Genomic DNA, 13,163 nt, shown 5'->3' on the forward strand with positions numbered 1-13,163 from the left:
GTCACATCTGTCCTTTATTCTCCAGCCTTTGGTCATTGCCTTCATTCAGGCCTCTGGCATTTCTCATCTAGACTATTGCAACAACCTACTGATGTGTCTCCCTGACCCAGGATCTGTCTTCCCTACCTCACTCATTGCACACTGCTGCCAGAGTAATCTAATACATACATTTTGTTTGGGGCATGCTCCTGCCTAAAGCCCTTCATGGCGCCCCATTGCCTACAGTTAGGTCTTTTATCCATAGAGTGATGGCAGCCTATACTCTGGCATTACCAAGCAACTTGTAGTTCTCCTGAAAAGTAACACACTCTTAGTCAGGTCTTTGTGCTATACACATGCTGTTCCTTTTTCTGCTTGGTAAATCCCTGCTTATTATTTAAGACTCAATTCAAGCATCACCTCTTCATGAAATCTATTGCTGTCAGTGCCTGTCCACATTTTATGTACATCATTCACATACATTTGTGCTTATATGACCTTATGCCATTTTTATTTTTTCTTTTCTAGCCTAGCTTAGTTTCCCCAAATACTACTACCTGTGGCTCATTGACTGAAAGACTACTGAGACAAAATGCTGAGCTGACAGGACATATCAGCCAACTGACTGAAGAAAAGAATGATTTAAGGAACATGATTATGAAGCTAGAAGAGCAGATCAAGTGGTATCGACAGACAGGAGCTGGTAGAGATTATGTACGTGTATTTTTAGCATGTCCACATGTTAGAAGTAGTGTAAAGTTATAATTCCTGCTATCTCATTTTAACTTTTAACCCTGATAATGTGAAAAATATCAAGTATGTGATTCTTAGTAGGATCTGTGGAAACTGTTTTAGGGATGACAATAGTAAAACCAGCAGCTATAACTTACTGTGAGCCTTCTCTGTATCAGACTCTGGGTTATATAAATACAGAACCTGTAATCCACACCCAGCCTTGCACATGAGAAAGCTGAAGCCAGTAGTCAAACCAAGTTCAGTTTGTCTCTGAAGCCAAGTGCTTTGCTACATATGAAGCAACAGCAGACACGTGTTAAAAAATGTTTAATGTTAAGCATTATAAAGCACTAAAAAAAAGAATCAGACCCATTTCGGTAGAGTCAATTCTGACTCATAGGCCCTAGAAATGTTCAAATGTAAATCCTCACTTTTCTCTTTAGTTATTTATCAGTTATGATGTTCATGACTCACCGTGAAAAATGCCGTTATATTGCGTATTTCACTGTAGTAAAAAATTCCTCTACTCTGGGAATTTATTTAAATTTTTTTTCCTTTTTAAAAAAACTGTAAAATAAATTGCTAGCTTCTGTAAGCACCCAGTATATAGATAGGACTGACCTGTAAGACCACCTTACAGTCGTATACACCCATCCAGCTTCTGTTGTGATCCACTTACACGTGTACATGCTGGTATTGCTTTTTCCCCACTTTTCTAGTGCACTCTTTCAGGCACAAGCTCAGCATCTGGACCCAGATAGGCCAGCTGTTAAGTCTCCTGCCTTTTTAGTTCAAAGCTCTGCTAAATCTGAACACCTTCTCTGAGGCCAGGCTTTCACAAGGATGTTTGGTTATAAAGCTAATCCATGTAGCAAAGGACCGTATACTTAAAGTCAGTCTTTAATGTCAGTTGATAGTGATTTTTACTTTCTTTCTCTGAGGTTGGAAAGCTGAGATTTCTGTAACCACTTTAGAAATACCTTTAATATGTTTAATTTAACCCTTTTTTTTTTTTCTTCTTCAAAAAATTGTTCTTAAAAATCATGCAAGTAAGACTCTGTTCTCTGCAGTCTTCTAGGTTTTCATTCAGTGGTGGTGCCAACATTGATAGCATTATTGCTTCCGAAAAAGAAATCTGGAACAGAGAAAAGTTGGCTCTCCAAAAATCCTTAAAAAGGGCAGAAGCTGAAGTGTACAAACTGAAGGCTGAACTGAGAAATGAAGCTTTACTTCAAAATCTGAGCCCTGATTCTGAGCATGCCACTTTGAAGGTAGGAGACATCTTCTGTCTAAACATACATTACAGTTGATCCTCTGTTTTTGTCTTGTTTCGTATGTCATTGACCTCAGTTGAGCAGGCTAAGGAAATTAAGGTGGTGCTCAGGTTGTGTGTTGCTAGGTCTCTTTATTCAGCCTGTGTCTTGAGTGTGGGTCTATAGCTGGTCATAAAAGGTTTATGGAGAGGTGTGCCCAGGACTGGGACCAGATTAAACTCTATTAATGGTCACAGTCACAGCACCCTTGGTCTTTGGTCCCACTCCGCACAGTCTCATCCCTAATAAACCAACAGAATTTATCTTTTTAATTCCCAACCAAAGCTCTGCCACTGTCATGTAAGAGCATCAACCTCTGTAAGATGGTAATAAACCCTCTGAATAGCTTCTCTTTACAGACTAATAATGAATATTGTAGTAAAAGTACCATTTTTCAACAATATAAATGGCAACTATACACGTGGACCTTACTGAACAGAGTACACAGGAATCAAATCAGCTGCATCTGTGAAAAGAGATGATGGAGAAGCTCAATATCATCAGTCAGAACAAGGCCAGGGGCCGACTGTAGAACAGACCATGTGCAAGTTCAAGGTGAAGCTGAAGAAAATTAAAACGAGTTCACAAGAGCCAAAGTACAACCTTCAGTATATCCTACTGAGTTTAGAGACCACCTCTAAGAATGGATTGCACACATTGAACATTAATGATTGAAGACCAGACCACTTGTGGGATAACGTCAAGGACGTCATATGTGAAGAAAGCAAAAGGTCATTAAAAAAGACAGGAAAGAAAAAAAAGACCAAAATGGATTTCAGAAGAGACTCTGAAACTTGCTCTTGAACACAGAGTAGCTAAAGCGAAAGGAAGAAATAATCACGTAAAAGAGCTGAACAGAAGATTTCAAAATGCGGCTCAAGAAGACAAAGTAAAGTAATGTAATGAAATCTGCAGAGACCTGGATTTAGAAAACAAAAAGGGAAGAATACACTCGACATTTCTCAAGCTGGAAGAACTGAAGAAAAAATTCAAGCCTCGAGTTGCAGTGTTGAAGGATTCTATGGGCAAAATATTGAATGACATAGGAAGCATCAAAAATACACAGAGTCACTGTATCAAAAAGAATTGGTCGACATTCAGCCATTTCAGGAGGTTCCATATGATCAAGAACAATGGTAATGAAGGAAGAAGTCCAAGCTGCACTGAAAGCACTGGCGAAAAACACGGCACCAGGAATTGACAGAATACCAGTTGAGATGTTTCAAAAGATGGATGCAATGCTGGAAGCACTAACTTAACTATGCCAAGAAATTTGGAAGGGAGCTATCTAGGCAACTGACTGGAAGAGATCCATATTGTGCCCATTCCTAAGAAAGGTGATCCAACAGAATGAGCGAATTATTGAACAATATCATTAATATCACACCCAAGTAAAATTTTGCTGAAGATAATTAAAAGCCAGTTGCAGGAGTACATTGACATGGAACTGCCAGAAATTCAAGCCGGATTCAGAAGAGGACATGGAACGAGGAATATCATTGCTTATATCAGATGACGCTTGGCTGAAAGCAGAGAATACCAGAAAGATGTTTACTTGTGTTTTATTGACTATGCAAAGGCATTCGACTGTGTGGATCATAACAAATTATGTATAACATTGCGAAGAATGCGAATTCCAGAACACTTAATTCTGCTCATGCGGAACCTGTGCATAGACCAAGAGGCAACAGCTCGAACAGAACAAGGGGATACTGTATAGTTTAAAATCAGAAAAGGTATGCGTTAAGGTTGTATCCTTTCACCATATTTATTCAATCTGTATGCTGAGCAGATAATCCAAGAAGGTGGACTATATGAAGAAGAACCCAGCGTCAAGATTAGAGGAAGGCTCATTAAGAACTTGCGATATGCAGATGACACAACCTTTCTTGCTGAAAGTGAAGAGGACTTGAAGTACATATTGATGAAGATCAAAGACTACAGCCTTCAGTATGGATTACACTTCAGTATAAAGAAAACAAAAATCCTCATAACTGGACCAGTAAGCAACATTATGATAAACAGAGAAAATACTGAAATTGTTCAGGGATTTTGTTTTACTTGGATCCACCATCAACACCCATGGAAGCAGCAGTCAAGAAATCAAACAACTTATTGCATTGGTCCAATCTGCTGCAAAAGACGTCTTTAAAGCAAAGATGTCAGTTTGAGGACTAAAGTGTGCCTGACCTAAGCCATGGTATTTTTAATCACCTCATATGCATTTGAAAGCTGGACAGTGAATAATGAAGACTGAAGAAGAATTGATGCCTTTGAATTATGGTGTTGGCAGAGTATTGACAAATCTGTCTTGGAAAAAGTACAGCCAGAATACTTCTCGGGAGCAAGGATGGCAAGACTTTGTCTCACTGGTTGTACTTCTCCCAAGACAGATTTGTTGGTTCTTTCGGCAGTCCATGGTATATTCAGTATTCTTCATCAACACCACAATTCAGAGGCATCAGTTCTTCTGTCTTCCTTATTCATCATGGACTTTTGAGGCTACTCTTATTCTCAGATCTTCAAGATGATTCCAGAGACTCGGAATCCACCTTCTAAGTGTTTGCAAGGATCTGTAATAGGTAGTTACAGGAGAAAGATGTGGCAGTCTGCTTCTGTAAAGATTTACAGCCTTAGAAGCCCTATGGGGCAGTTCTACTCCGTCCTGTAGGATTGCTATGAGTCAGTATCGACTTGTTGGTAACAGGTATAGTGGGTAGTTAGTTCATAAATCAAATCTAGTCTACCAATATGTGCATTTGTTTTTAATTTGGATTGAATTGACACAGTCCTTATCCACTCCCTGTTGTTTTATACTCCACTCAGCCATTTTACTCAGTTGTTATTTGTGTGACCAAACACACATGGGTCTGCAATCTCAGATTTAGAGTTTGAACTATTGTAGAGAAGCGCTGGACTGCTTCTTTGTGCTGACCCAAACCCTAAATCTAGTCTTTCTGCTGTTGAAGGCTAAATGCTGAGCGTGTTGCCTAGTGGCTGATTGAAGATTCAGGGTTTAGTGTCTTACTCCCATATTATATCTCCCAGGCCTCACCAAGGACCATTTAAACAGAAAAACCTCTAAAAGCAGTTTCTTTTACTCTTAAATAATTTTCAGATTAGTAGAAGAGTTTGTTATAATTTGTTACTAGCCATTATAGTAAAAGCTGTCTATAGAAAAAGCAGGACTATATGTCTAAGCTTCCATAAAAAACTCTTCTAGAATCACTAGTATCTTTTTGCTTCACTTCCTTTCTCTCTTAGAAATGAAAGGCAGTCTCTGTGTCATGTGATGGAGACCCATTGGGCGAATTTATGTGATACTCTGGTTATCCGCCAGGGCCACAAACACACACCACTTCTTTTCTGGATTCTGAGAGAACAGTTTGAATGACTTCTTATGTTCCTGCCTTCTTTAAACAGAGAATTTATGGTAAATACCTGAGGGCAGAAAGTTTCCGGAAAGCTCTAATTTATCAGAAGAAATACCTGCTGCTGTTACTGGGTGGGTTCCAAGAATGTGAAGACGCCACCCTGACCCTGCTTGCCCGGATGGGAGGGCAGCCGGCCTTCACCGATCTAGAGGTGGTGACCAACCGTCCAAAGGGCTTCACCAGGTTCCGGTCTGCTGTCAGAGTGTCCATTGCAATTTCAAGGTAAAGTACTTGAAAGAGAATGCATTTTAATAGATTTTCTAAAAGATTAGGGTTTTTTTAATCCTCTCCCTGTTTCTTGCCTGTCGTACTGTGTATACATGTAGTGTGAGACATTTGCCATCAGTAAAATATGCTTGCTTAGTTTTCCAGGGATTCATCCTTTTAGCAAGTATGCTTCATGTTGTATTGTATAAACCCTGTGAAGAGGTACGGGCAGCTGGTGACTCAGACTCAAGGATGGCACATCCAGTCTGGGTTGCCTTTTTTTAAAGTATATAGTATAAGCTCATATACTAGCTCAGACATATAAATAAAAGAGAGAATAAAAAGGAAAAATGATTTTTAAGGCGCCTTCCTTAGGTTGACATATACTCATTTTCTTCGTTACTACAACAATCCACTTTTGGGACTGAGCCCTGGAAGGCCCTTGGCCTAAGTGTATTCATGTCAGAGATTAGCCTAAGGGCATTGAACTTTGCTGGTGGTCTTGTCACTCTTTCCCTAGTAGTTCCAAGCTAGAATGTAGTCTGAGCAGGAACTCTGAACTCATTATATAGGTGGTAGAAATGGAACCAAGACTCAAACTACCTGAGTACCTGGCCCACTGCAGTCCTCTGACTTGGTCTATGCCCAGACACCCAGGCTTGTCTGTCTCCCCCGTCCCGTCCCTTTTATTTCTGTAGGAGCCAGCTAGTCTCAAAGGGATTTTGCTCTTTTTATATATGTGTGTGTGTGTATACTTACTTTCCTTTGAAAAATATGATGCAGAATTTTTTAAACTGGAGGCCGTCTGAGAACACCTAGTCCAGGATCTTACTTTACAGATGAGGAAACTGAGGCAGGGAGAGGTTCCAAAGTCATTGGTGATAGAGCTAGGAGAGCGAGCCAGGTCTCCTGAGTCCCAGTCATGCTGGCTCTCTAGCAGGAGCTCAGGTTTTATCTTCTTGATGATTTTAGACCCTCCCTGCTCCTACTGCTGCACCTTGTAGTCTCCTGGTTCCAGTTCCTCCTTCCTTAACTTTCATTTCAAGATAAGTGCTAGGAGATGCATTGTTGAACAAGATATGATCCTCCCCCGAAACGCAGCTTACTTTCTAGTTGGGAACAACACCAATGTGCACATAACTTAGAAGACAGTAAATGGGAGCCCCAGGAGTTAGCCAGTAATTTTGATGAGAGGAATTTGGAAAGGATCCATCAAAGCGGTGCGGTGTAGAAGTTGCCCCTGAAAGGCTTTTCACTCTACCACCCTCTTTCCTTGTCCTCTAAATATATTCATTGTGTTTTGACCCTCCTAAAACTGGGCTTTGAAACTGACTGATATTAAGAAATCAAAACTGGCACTCCAAAAAGCTTCTTGGGCCAGGATGGGGCAGCACAGCCAGCTTGTGGCACTACCACCCGCGCTCCGCTGGAAGCCAGCAGTGTTGTTCACCGCTGCTCATAGAGCCTCGCCCCTCTTCCAGCTTTCCCAGCATTAGCTCACTCTTATCAAATGAAGGGTCTTTTCATTCTCTTTCTACCCCATCTGCCACTTATTCTCTATTCTTTTCTCCTTGTTTCATTACTTCTCTCCCTTCTTTGCCCATCCACTTTTCTCATCTCTACTTTTACTGTCCTTCTTCTGTGCCCAATCCCTGATGCTAACAACACAAGAGACTTCTGGTGCCATTTGAGGAGTGAGGGGAACCTGAAGCCCTGTTCCAGTGGATTTTGCCACAAGCCAGGAGCATTTGCATAGTTTTAGGTTAGACAATCATGTAATTATACAGAAATTCTATATTCATATATAAATGTATGGCTTGACTTTTGTGCAAAGTGTGTATCATCTTTATGTTATAGATATTTTATGAAATTTCATCTTGGGATCTTTTTTAGAATGAAATTTTTGGTTCGACGATGGCATCGAGTCACAGGTTCTGGCTCCATCAACATTAATAGGGATGGCTTTGGACTGAATCCAGGTGAAGTCAAAATAGCATCTTTTTCCTACATTTGTGATTCTCTAAAATCTATATTTACAATACCTGTCCAAATAAAATATTCTAGAACCTGTAGTGTCCAAAGATCGAGCCCTCCCTTATAACTAACAAACTGACTCTGCAGTTTGAAAGAGAGTAATAATAGCAGATCTTTATGGAACACTCACTTTGTGTTAGGCCCTGCTGTTTTCATATATCATCATGTGTTCTCCCAATCCTGTGATGCAAGTACAGTTACTATTATTCTCACTTTACAGATGAGGAAACCGAGGCATGGAAAGCTGTGTCATTTGCCCCATATTACCTAGTAGAGAAGTGGTGGCACCAAGATCATGCCCTGGCGGACTAGCTCCAGAGCCCACACTCCTTACGACTACATTGAAGGCTCTGGTTCTGAATAGGATTACTGTTGACACATTATGTGGAGGAGTTATTGTTTGAAATTCTCAAGATTTAACAATACTTAAGTAGGTTTTGGAGTTTACCAGTGGGTCGCATAATAATGGCAACAGTTAAAGTTCCTTCTCTCCACATCTACCTTAGTTAGAAGTGAAAATAAAATGAACATTAGGGCTTGAACATTTCAGGCATAAGGAAGGAGTCAAAGGCGGGAGCACATAAAGACACAGCATAACTGTGCTGTGATAAAACTGCAGTATTAAATAACAGCTGAAATTTGTACCACATTGAGTTCTGTGTTTTATTGAGATCAAATTTTGATTTCGAGTTTTTTCAGACAAAAGTTGTAGAATGATAAAAGGACTTCATTACATTAGTCTAATATTTTTTATCCACACCATCTTTCCCCCAAAATCACACACATCAGACACCCTTCACCTCTCATCTAGTTATAACTAAATGGTCTTTCAAAAAGAAAAGATTCCAATAGTTTACTTTCTTTGAGGAGTAGTTCTAGATTATTAGAAAGACTCATACTCAAAGGTAAACAAAATGATATTTCAAAGCCAAATTTTTGGTTGTACTATTAGTTTGTCTCCTGTAGCAAGAATAATTGAAACCCCCATTGCTGTCAAGTCGATTCTGACTCATAGTGACGCTATAGGACAGCGTAGAAGCACCCCACAGGGTTTCCAAGGCTGTAATCTTTATAGAAGCAGACTGCCACGTCTTTCACAGAGTGGCTGGTGGGTTCAAATCACTGACTCTTTGTTTAGCAGCCTGGTATTTAAACACTGCGCCACCAAGGCTTCTTAAGAATAATTGAAAATGACCATAAATAGGAGACAGTTTGGTGTGTAAAAACCAGTTGCTGTTGAGTTGATTCTGACTCGTGGCAACATCGTATGTGTCAAAGTAGAACTGCGCCATAGTGTTTTCTGGCTGACTTTTCAGAAGTAGATCTTTTTTCCCAGGTGCCTCTGGGTGAACTCAAACCTCCAACCTTTCAGTTAGCACTCGAGCGCATTAACTGTTTGTACCACCCAGGGCATCCTAGTATAGTATATAGGATAGTAGTCTTTTGTGCTCTTATCTGTTTTGTAGAAATTTTTCAAGGGCATGGTATTTTTTTTCTTTACAAGGTACATTTTGGATTACTTTAGGTGCTGCAAAGACTGATCCATTTTATCATTCTTCTGGTGGGCTGGAGCTATATGGAGAACCAAGACACACTACATATCGTGCAAGATCAGATCTGGACTATCCTAGGTCTCCTTTACCATTTCAAAATAGGTAAGAATTTGATAAAACCTGCCTTGAGTAGTTAACTGTATTCATATTTAACAGAGAAAGATGACATTGTGAGGGCTTTGGCATCTTTGCATTGAGATAGCAATACATAACTTTAGTTATATATAGTTTACATAATCTAAGGCTCAATTAAAACTAGTTTTTTTTAATTTGTACCTGCTTTCCAAGGGTATACAAAACAGAGCTGACCAATTAGATAGTCAACAAAGTATTATTATATGCTGTGGTTAAGACAATGGAAAGAATATTAACTGATAGTCTGGCCATTATGAAAAAACTGTTTTAAGTCTGCATGAGAAGACACATTCAACATCTATGGAGGACCTTTGCAACAAGCATTGTACTGGACATTTTTAGGATTACTTAGTAGCTTCTTTGAATTAATTTGTTTTTTATTTTAAACATCTCCAACTCAGAAGCACAAGGGATACAGATTAGGCAGTTTATAAGGGGCTTGCCATTCAGGGGTCAGAGGTGGGGACAGGTTGGTAACTTACTTGCATTGTTTTTGGGTAATATGGCTTCATGTACATATTTTTTAATCCCATAGGTACCCAGGCCTTCCAGCTGATTTAAATCCTGGTTCCCTAGCATGTTCTCAGCTTCAGAATTATGATCCTGACAGAGCCCTGACAGATTATATCACTCGGCTAGAGGCACTGCAGAGGCGACTGGGAACTGTACAGTCAGGTGTGCTCAGTTTAACCACAGTGCTAGACCCAGAGCTCTCCTTCGTCTTTTGGAAAACCCTTGACCCTCCTTGTTAGGTTAATCAAATCTTCCAGTTCAGTGCTTGAATTACCAGGCTAGTCCAAGCTTAAACTCTGTGTAACAAGCAGAGAAACTGATGTAGGAGTTTAAGTAATTTTAAATCAAGACATGATTTATCACCCTCTACTCCACCCCACTCCCCAAAAGAGATTCCTTACTCTCTTCATTCAGCAGGTTGATAAGATAAAATCTACAATGAGCACCAATGTGTAAAGTACTCTGAGGCTACCTGTAGCCATCGAGTAGCCATCAAGTCGATTCCGACTCATAGCAACCCTATAGGACAGAGTAGAACTGCCCCATAGGGTTTCCAAGGAGCAGCTGGTGGATTCGAACTGCCAGCCTTTTGGTTAGCAGACAAATGCTTAACCACTGTACCACCAGGGCTCCAGAAGCTATAAAGCATACAAATAAGGGGTGCGGAGATAAGGAGAAGCAATTACTTTAAATACTTAATACAGTCATTATCAGTACTTCTACATGTGCTTCTGTGTATGATCAAAAAAAAATCCCATTCAAAAGACTTTGTAAGATTGACCTTTTATTTTTCTCTTTGCTGCAACACACAAAAAATTAATACTTAATAGAGGTCAATTCCCTGTGGTAGGAAATCCCCTGCTTTCCCTTCAGTTCACTCTTGATTCAAAGACTTTGAATCATTGTAAAGTGATTGTGCTCTTGATTGTGAAGTGATTTTATATTTTGTTTTTACTTTTATGAACGACCTTCTTTTTCTGCTGGTCAAACAAACTAATAGCTAATAACAGGAAGTGATTTGTTTAATCCAGTTAACTTGTAGCCATAGAAAACTTATCTGGCTGAGTTTTGTTGATTGGGTTTGGTTTGGTTTATGGGTGTTTTGTTTTGAGCATCCAGATTTCACAAGACCCACATTTTGAAGACCGGAAGATTTATCAAGAGAGGAGGGGCACTTAAAATCTTAACATTAGCCCCACTTAACCTTACTATGGAGCCAGCCACAGTGACTTTTAAATATATATTCAAAATATCTTTTAAAAATCAATTTAAGGAAGAATAAGACTTTTTAAGGGGGAAAAAAAGGTGTTTTTAAAATGGTAATAGTAATCTCCTGCCCTGAGTGAACCAGTCAGCCTGGTATGAGTAGCGATCTAATTTGAAATCATTTAAATATCCTGCTTTTCTCTCACAGGTTCAACTACTCAGTTTCATGCTGGCATGAGAAGATAATCCTTTGAAAACATCATCAATCAAAGTGATTTTAAACAAATTCCCTTTTGTAAATCAATGGTTCTTTTGTGCTTTTGTATTGTGAATATTCAGTGGGACCAATAGGAACACAGCTTATGATTGTATGCAAATCCCTTGCCAGCACATGAAAACAAACTGGAATTTGTATATATAAGCATTGTGTATGTATTCATGCACAGTAATCATTAAATTACCTGTATATTTGTGGAATGCTAATTTAAATGATTAAGTTATAAAACCTGTGTATTTATCAAATGGGTGAAAAGATTAAACTTTTGCGCATTATGATACTGCTGAATGTGTAGCTTGAGGTGTCCTGCACTTTTCTTAAAAGGCTACTGAAGTTACATGTTTCTGCCTAATATATTTGCTACTGGTGATGCAGACAGAAAATATCACTTGTAGAGACCTATTTTTGTATAATGGTAGAAGTTTTGAATTTTGGGGGGTATTTTGTCAAGTACTGAAATAAAAATTACTTCACCATTTTAATCACTGTACATTTGAACCTTCATTTTCAACTGAGCCATAATTCTTGGTGTATATCCTCTAATTGCGTGTCTCAAATACATGAGACTTATGGATTCAGAAAGAAAGTTGTCCTGATCTTACAATTAAGTTACCATTGAGGTTTTTCTCCTCCCTTTATTGGGCAAGAAAGTTTTCCATGTTCCTTTATGTCAACCTTACATCTGCCGATAATTTTTATAAAGCTGTATTAGTACTTTCATGATTACCATATGTTTACATATTCCCTCGCCAGCCGGACCCTTGCCCCACAAGCCACCCTCACAAGCACCACCATGGCAATCCCCTTCCACATGTTGCTGTAAAAAACAAAAATTAGCATATCATGCTTACGAAAATACCTTGGGGGATGGGGAAGGCCATGGCCAGCAAATACAGAAGGCACACATTGTCTAAAAATATGGTAATACATATTTGCTCTATTATTAGTGTTACTTGTGTTTCTCATGTCCAAAGATGTGTCTTTACTAAGCCACAGCCCACTGAAATGTAGAAATCATTTAATGTAAAGAATCTTAAATTTTCTTTTTTTTAGACATTATTTTAAACCTTCCTTCTGCCTCAATGACTTATTTTGTCTACTAGAGGCATAAAAAAGGGGGAGGGGGCTTCAACTCTTCTCGTAACTTTTTGCCACTTTCCGGTCATGCTGTATACAATCTGTGAAATGATAAAATTCTAGGTGATCAAAAGGAGACTAGCTGAACTATAAGGTAAATAAATAATCAGTCATTAAATAATTAAGAGTTTGGTAGCTATATGCTGACGTAAGTATTCTTTTTGTTTGTTTTATTGTGCTTTAAGTGAAAGTGTACAATTCCAGTTAATCATACAAAAATTTATGTACACATTGTTATGTGACCCTAGTTGCTGTCCCTCTACTGTGACAGCACACTACTCCTTTCCACTCCGGATTTCCCGAGTCCATTCAACCAGCTCCTGACCCTCTCTGCCTTCTCATCTCGTCTCTGGATTGGAGCTGCCCATTAAGTCTCATGTATCTACTTGAGCTAAGAAGTACACTCTTCACAAGTATAATTTTATGTCCCACACTCCAGTCTAATCTTAGTCTGAAGAGTTGGCCTCGGGAATGGTTTTAGTTTTGGGCTGACAGTCTGGGGGCTATATGTTTTGGGGTCCCTCCAGTCTCAGGCAAACCATTAAGTCTGGTCTTTTTCCTAGAATTTGAGTTCTGCACCCCACTTTTCTCCTGCTCCATCAGGGACTCTCTGTTGTGTTCCCTGTCAGGGCGGTCATTG

General features: G+C 39.3%; 1 protein-coding gene across 5 annotated transcripts in view; it reads left to right on the forward strand.

Moving 5' to 3' along the window:
* AKAP9 (A-kinase anchoring protein 9) overlaps positions 1 to 12,707 on the forward strand; it is a 136,916-nt gene extending 124,209 nt beyond the window's left edge. For 4 of the 5 annotated variants that reach the window (XM_023724639.1, XM_023724643.1, XM_023724641.1 and 1 more), the window contains 7 exons: positions 508 to 693; positions 1,785 to 1,985; positions 5,451 to 5,683; positions 7,562 to 7,647; positions 9,207 to 9,357; positions 9,926 to 10,065; positions 11,318 to 12,707. In XM_023724639.1, the coding sequence (XP_023580407.1) occupies positions 508 to 693; positions 1,785 to 1,985; positions 5,451 to 5,683; positions 7,562 to 7,647; positions 9,207 to 9,357; positions 9,926 to 10,065; positions 11,318 to 11,355 (1,035 nt within the window). In that variant the 3' untranslated portion in view covers positions 11,356 to 12,707. The remainder of the gene's footprint in view (positions 1 to 507; positions 694 to 1,784; positions 1,986 to 5,450; positions 5,684 to 7,561; positions 7,648 to 9,206; positions 9,358 to 9,925; positions 10,066 to 11,317) is intronic. The other variant, XM_023724640.1, reaches the window with a different exon arrangement.
* Positions 12,708 to 13,163: the final 456 nt, after the last annotated feature.

This window comes from Trichechus manatus, unplaced genomic scaffold (genome assembly GCF_000243295.1).
Source record: "Trichechus manatus latirostris isolate Lorelei unplaced genomic scaffold, TriManLat1.0 scaffold00253, whole genome shotgun sequence".
Lineage (NCBI taxonomy): Eukaryota > Metazoa > Chordata > Mammalia > Sirenia > Trichechidae > Trichechus > Trichechus manatus.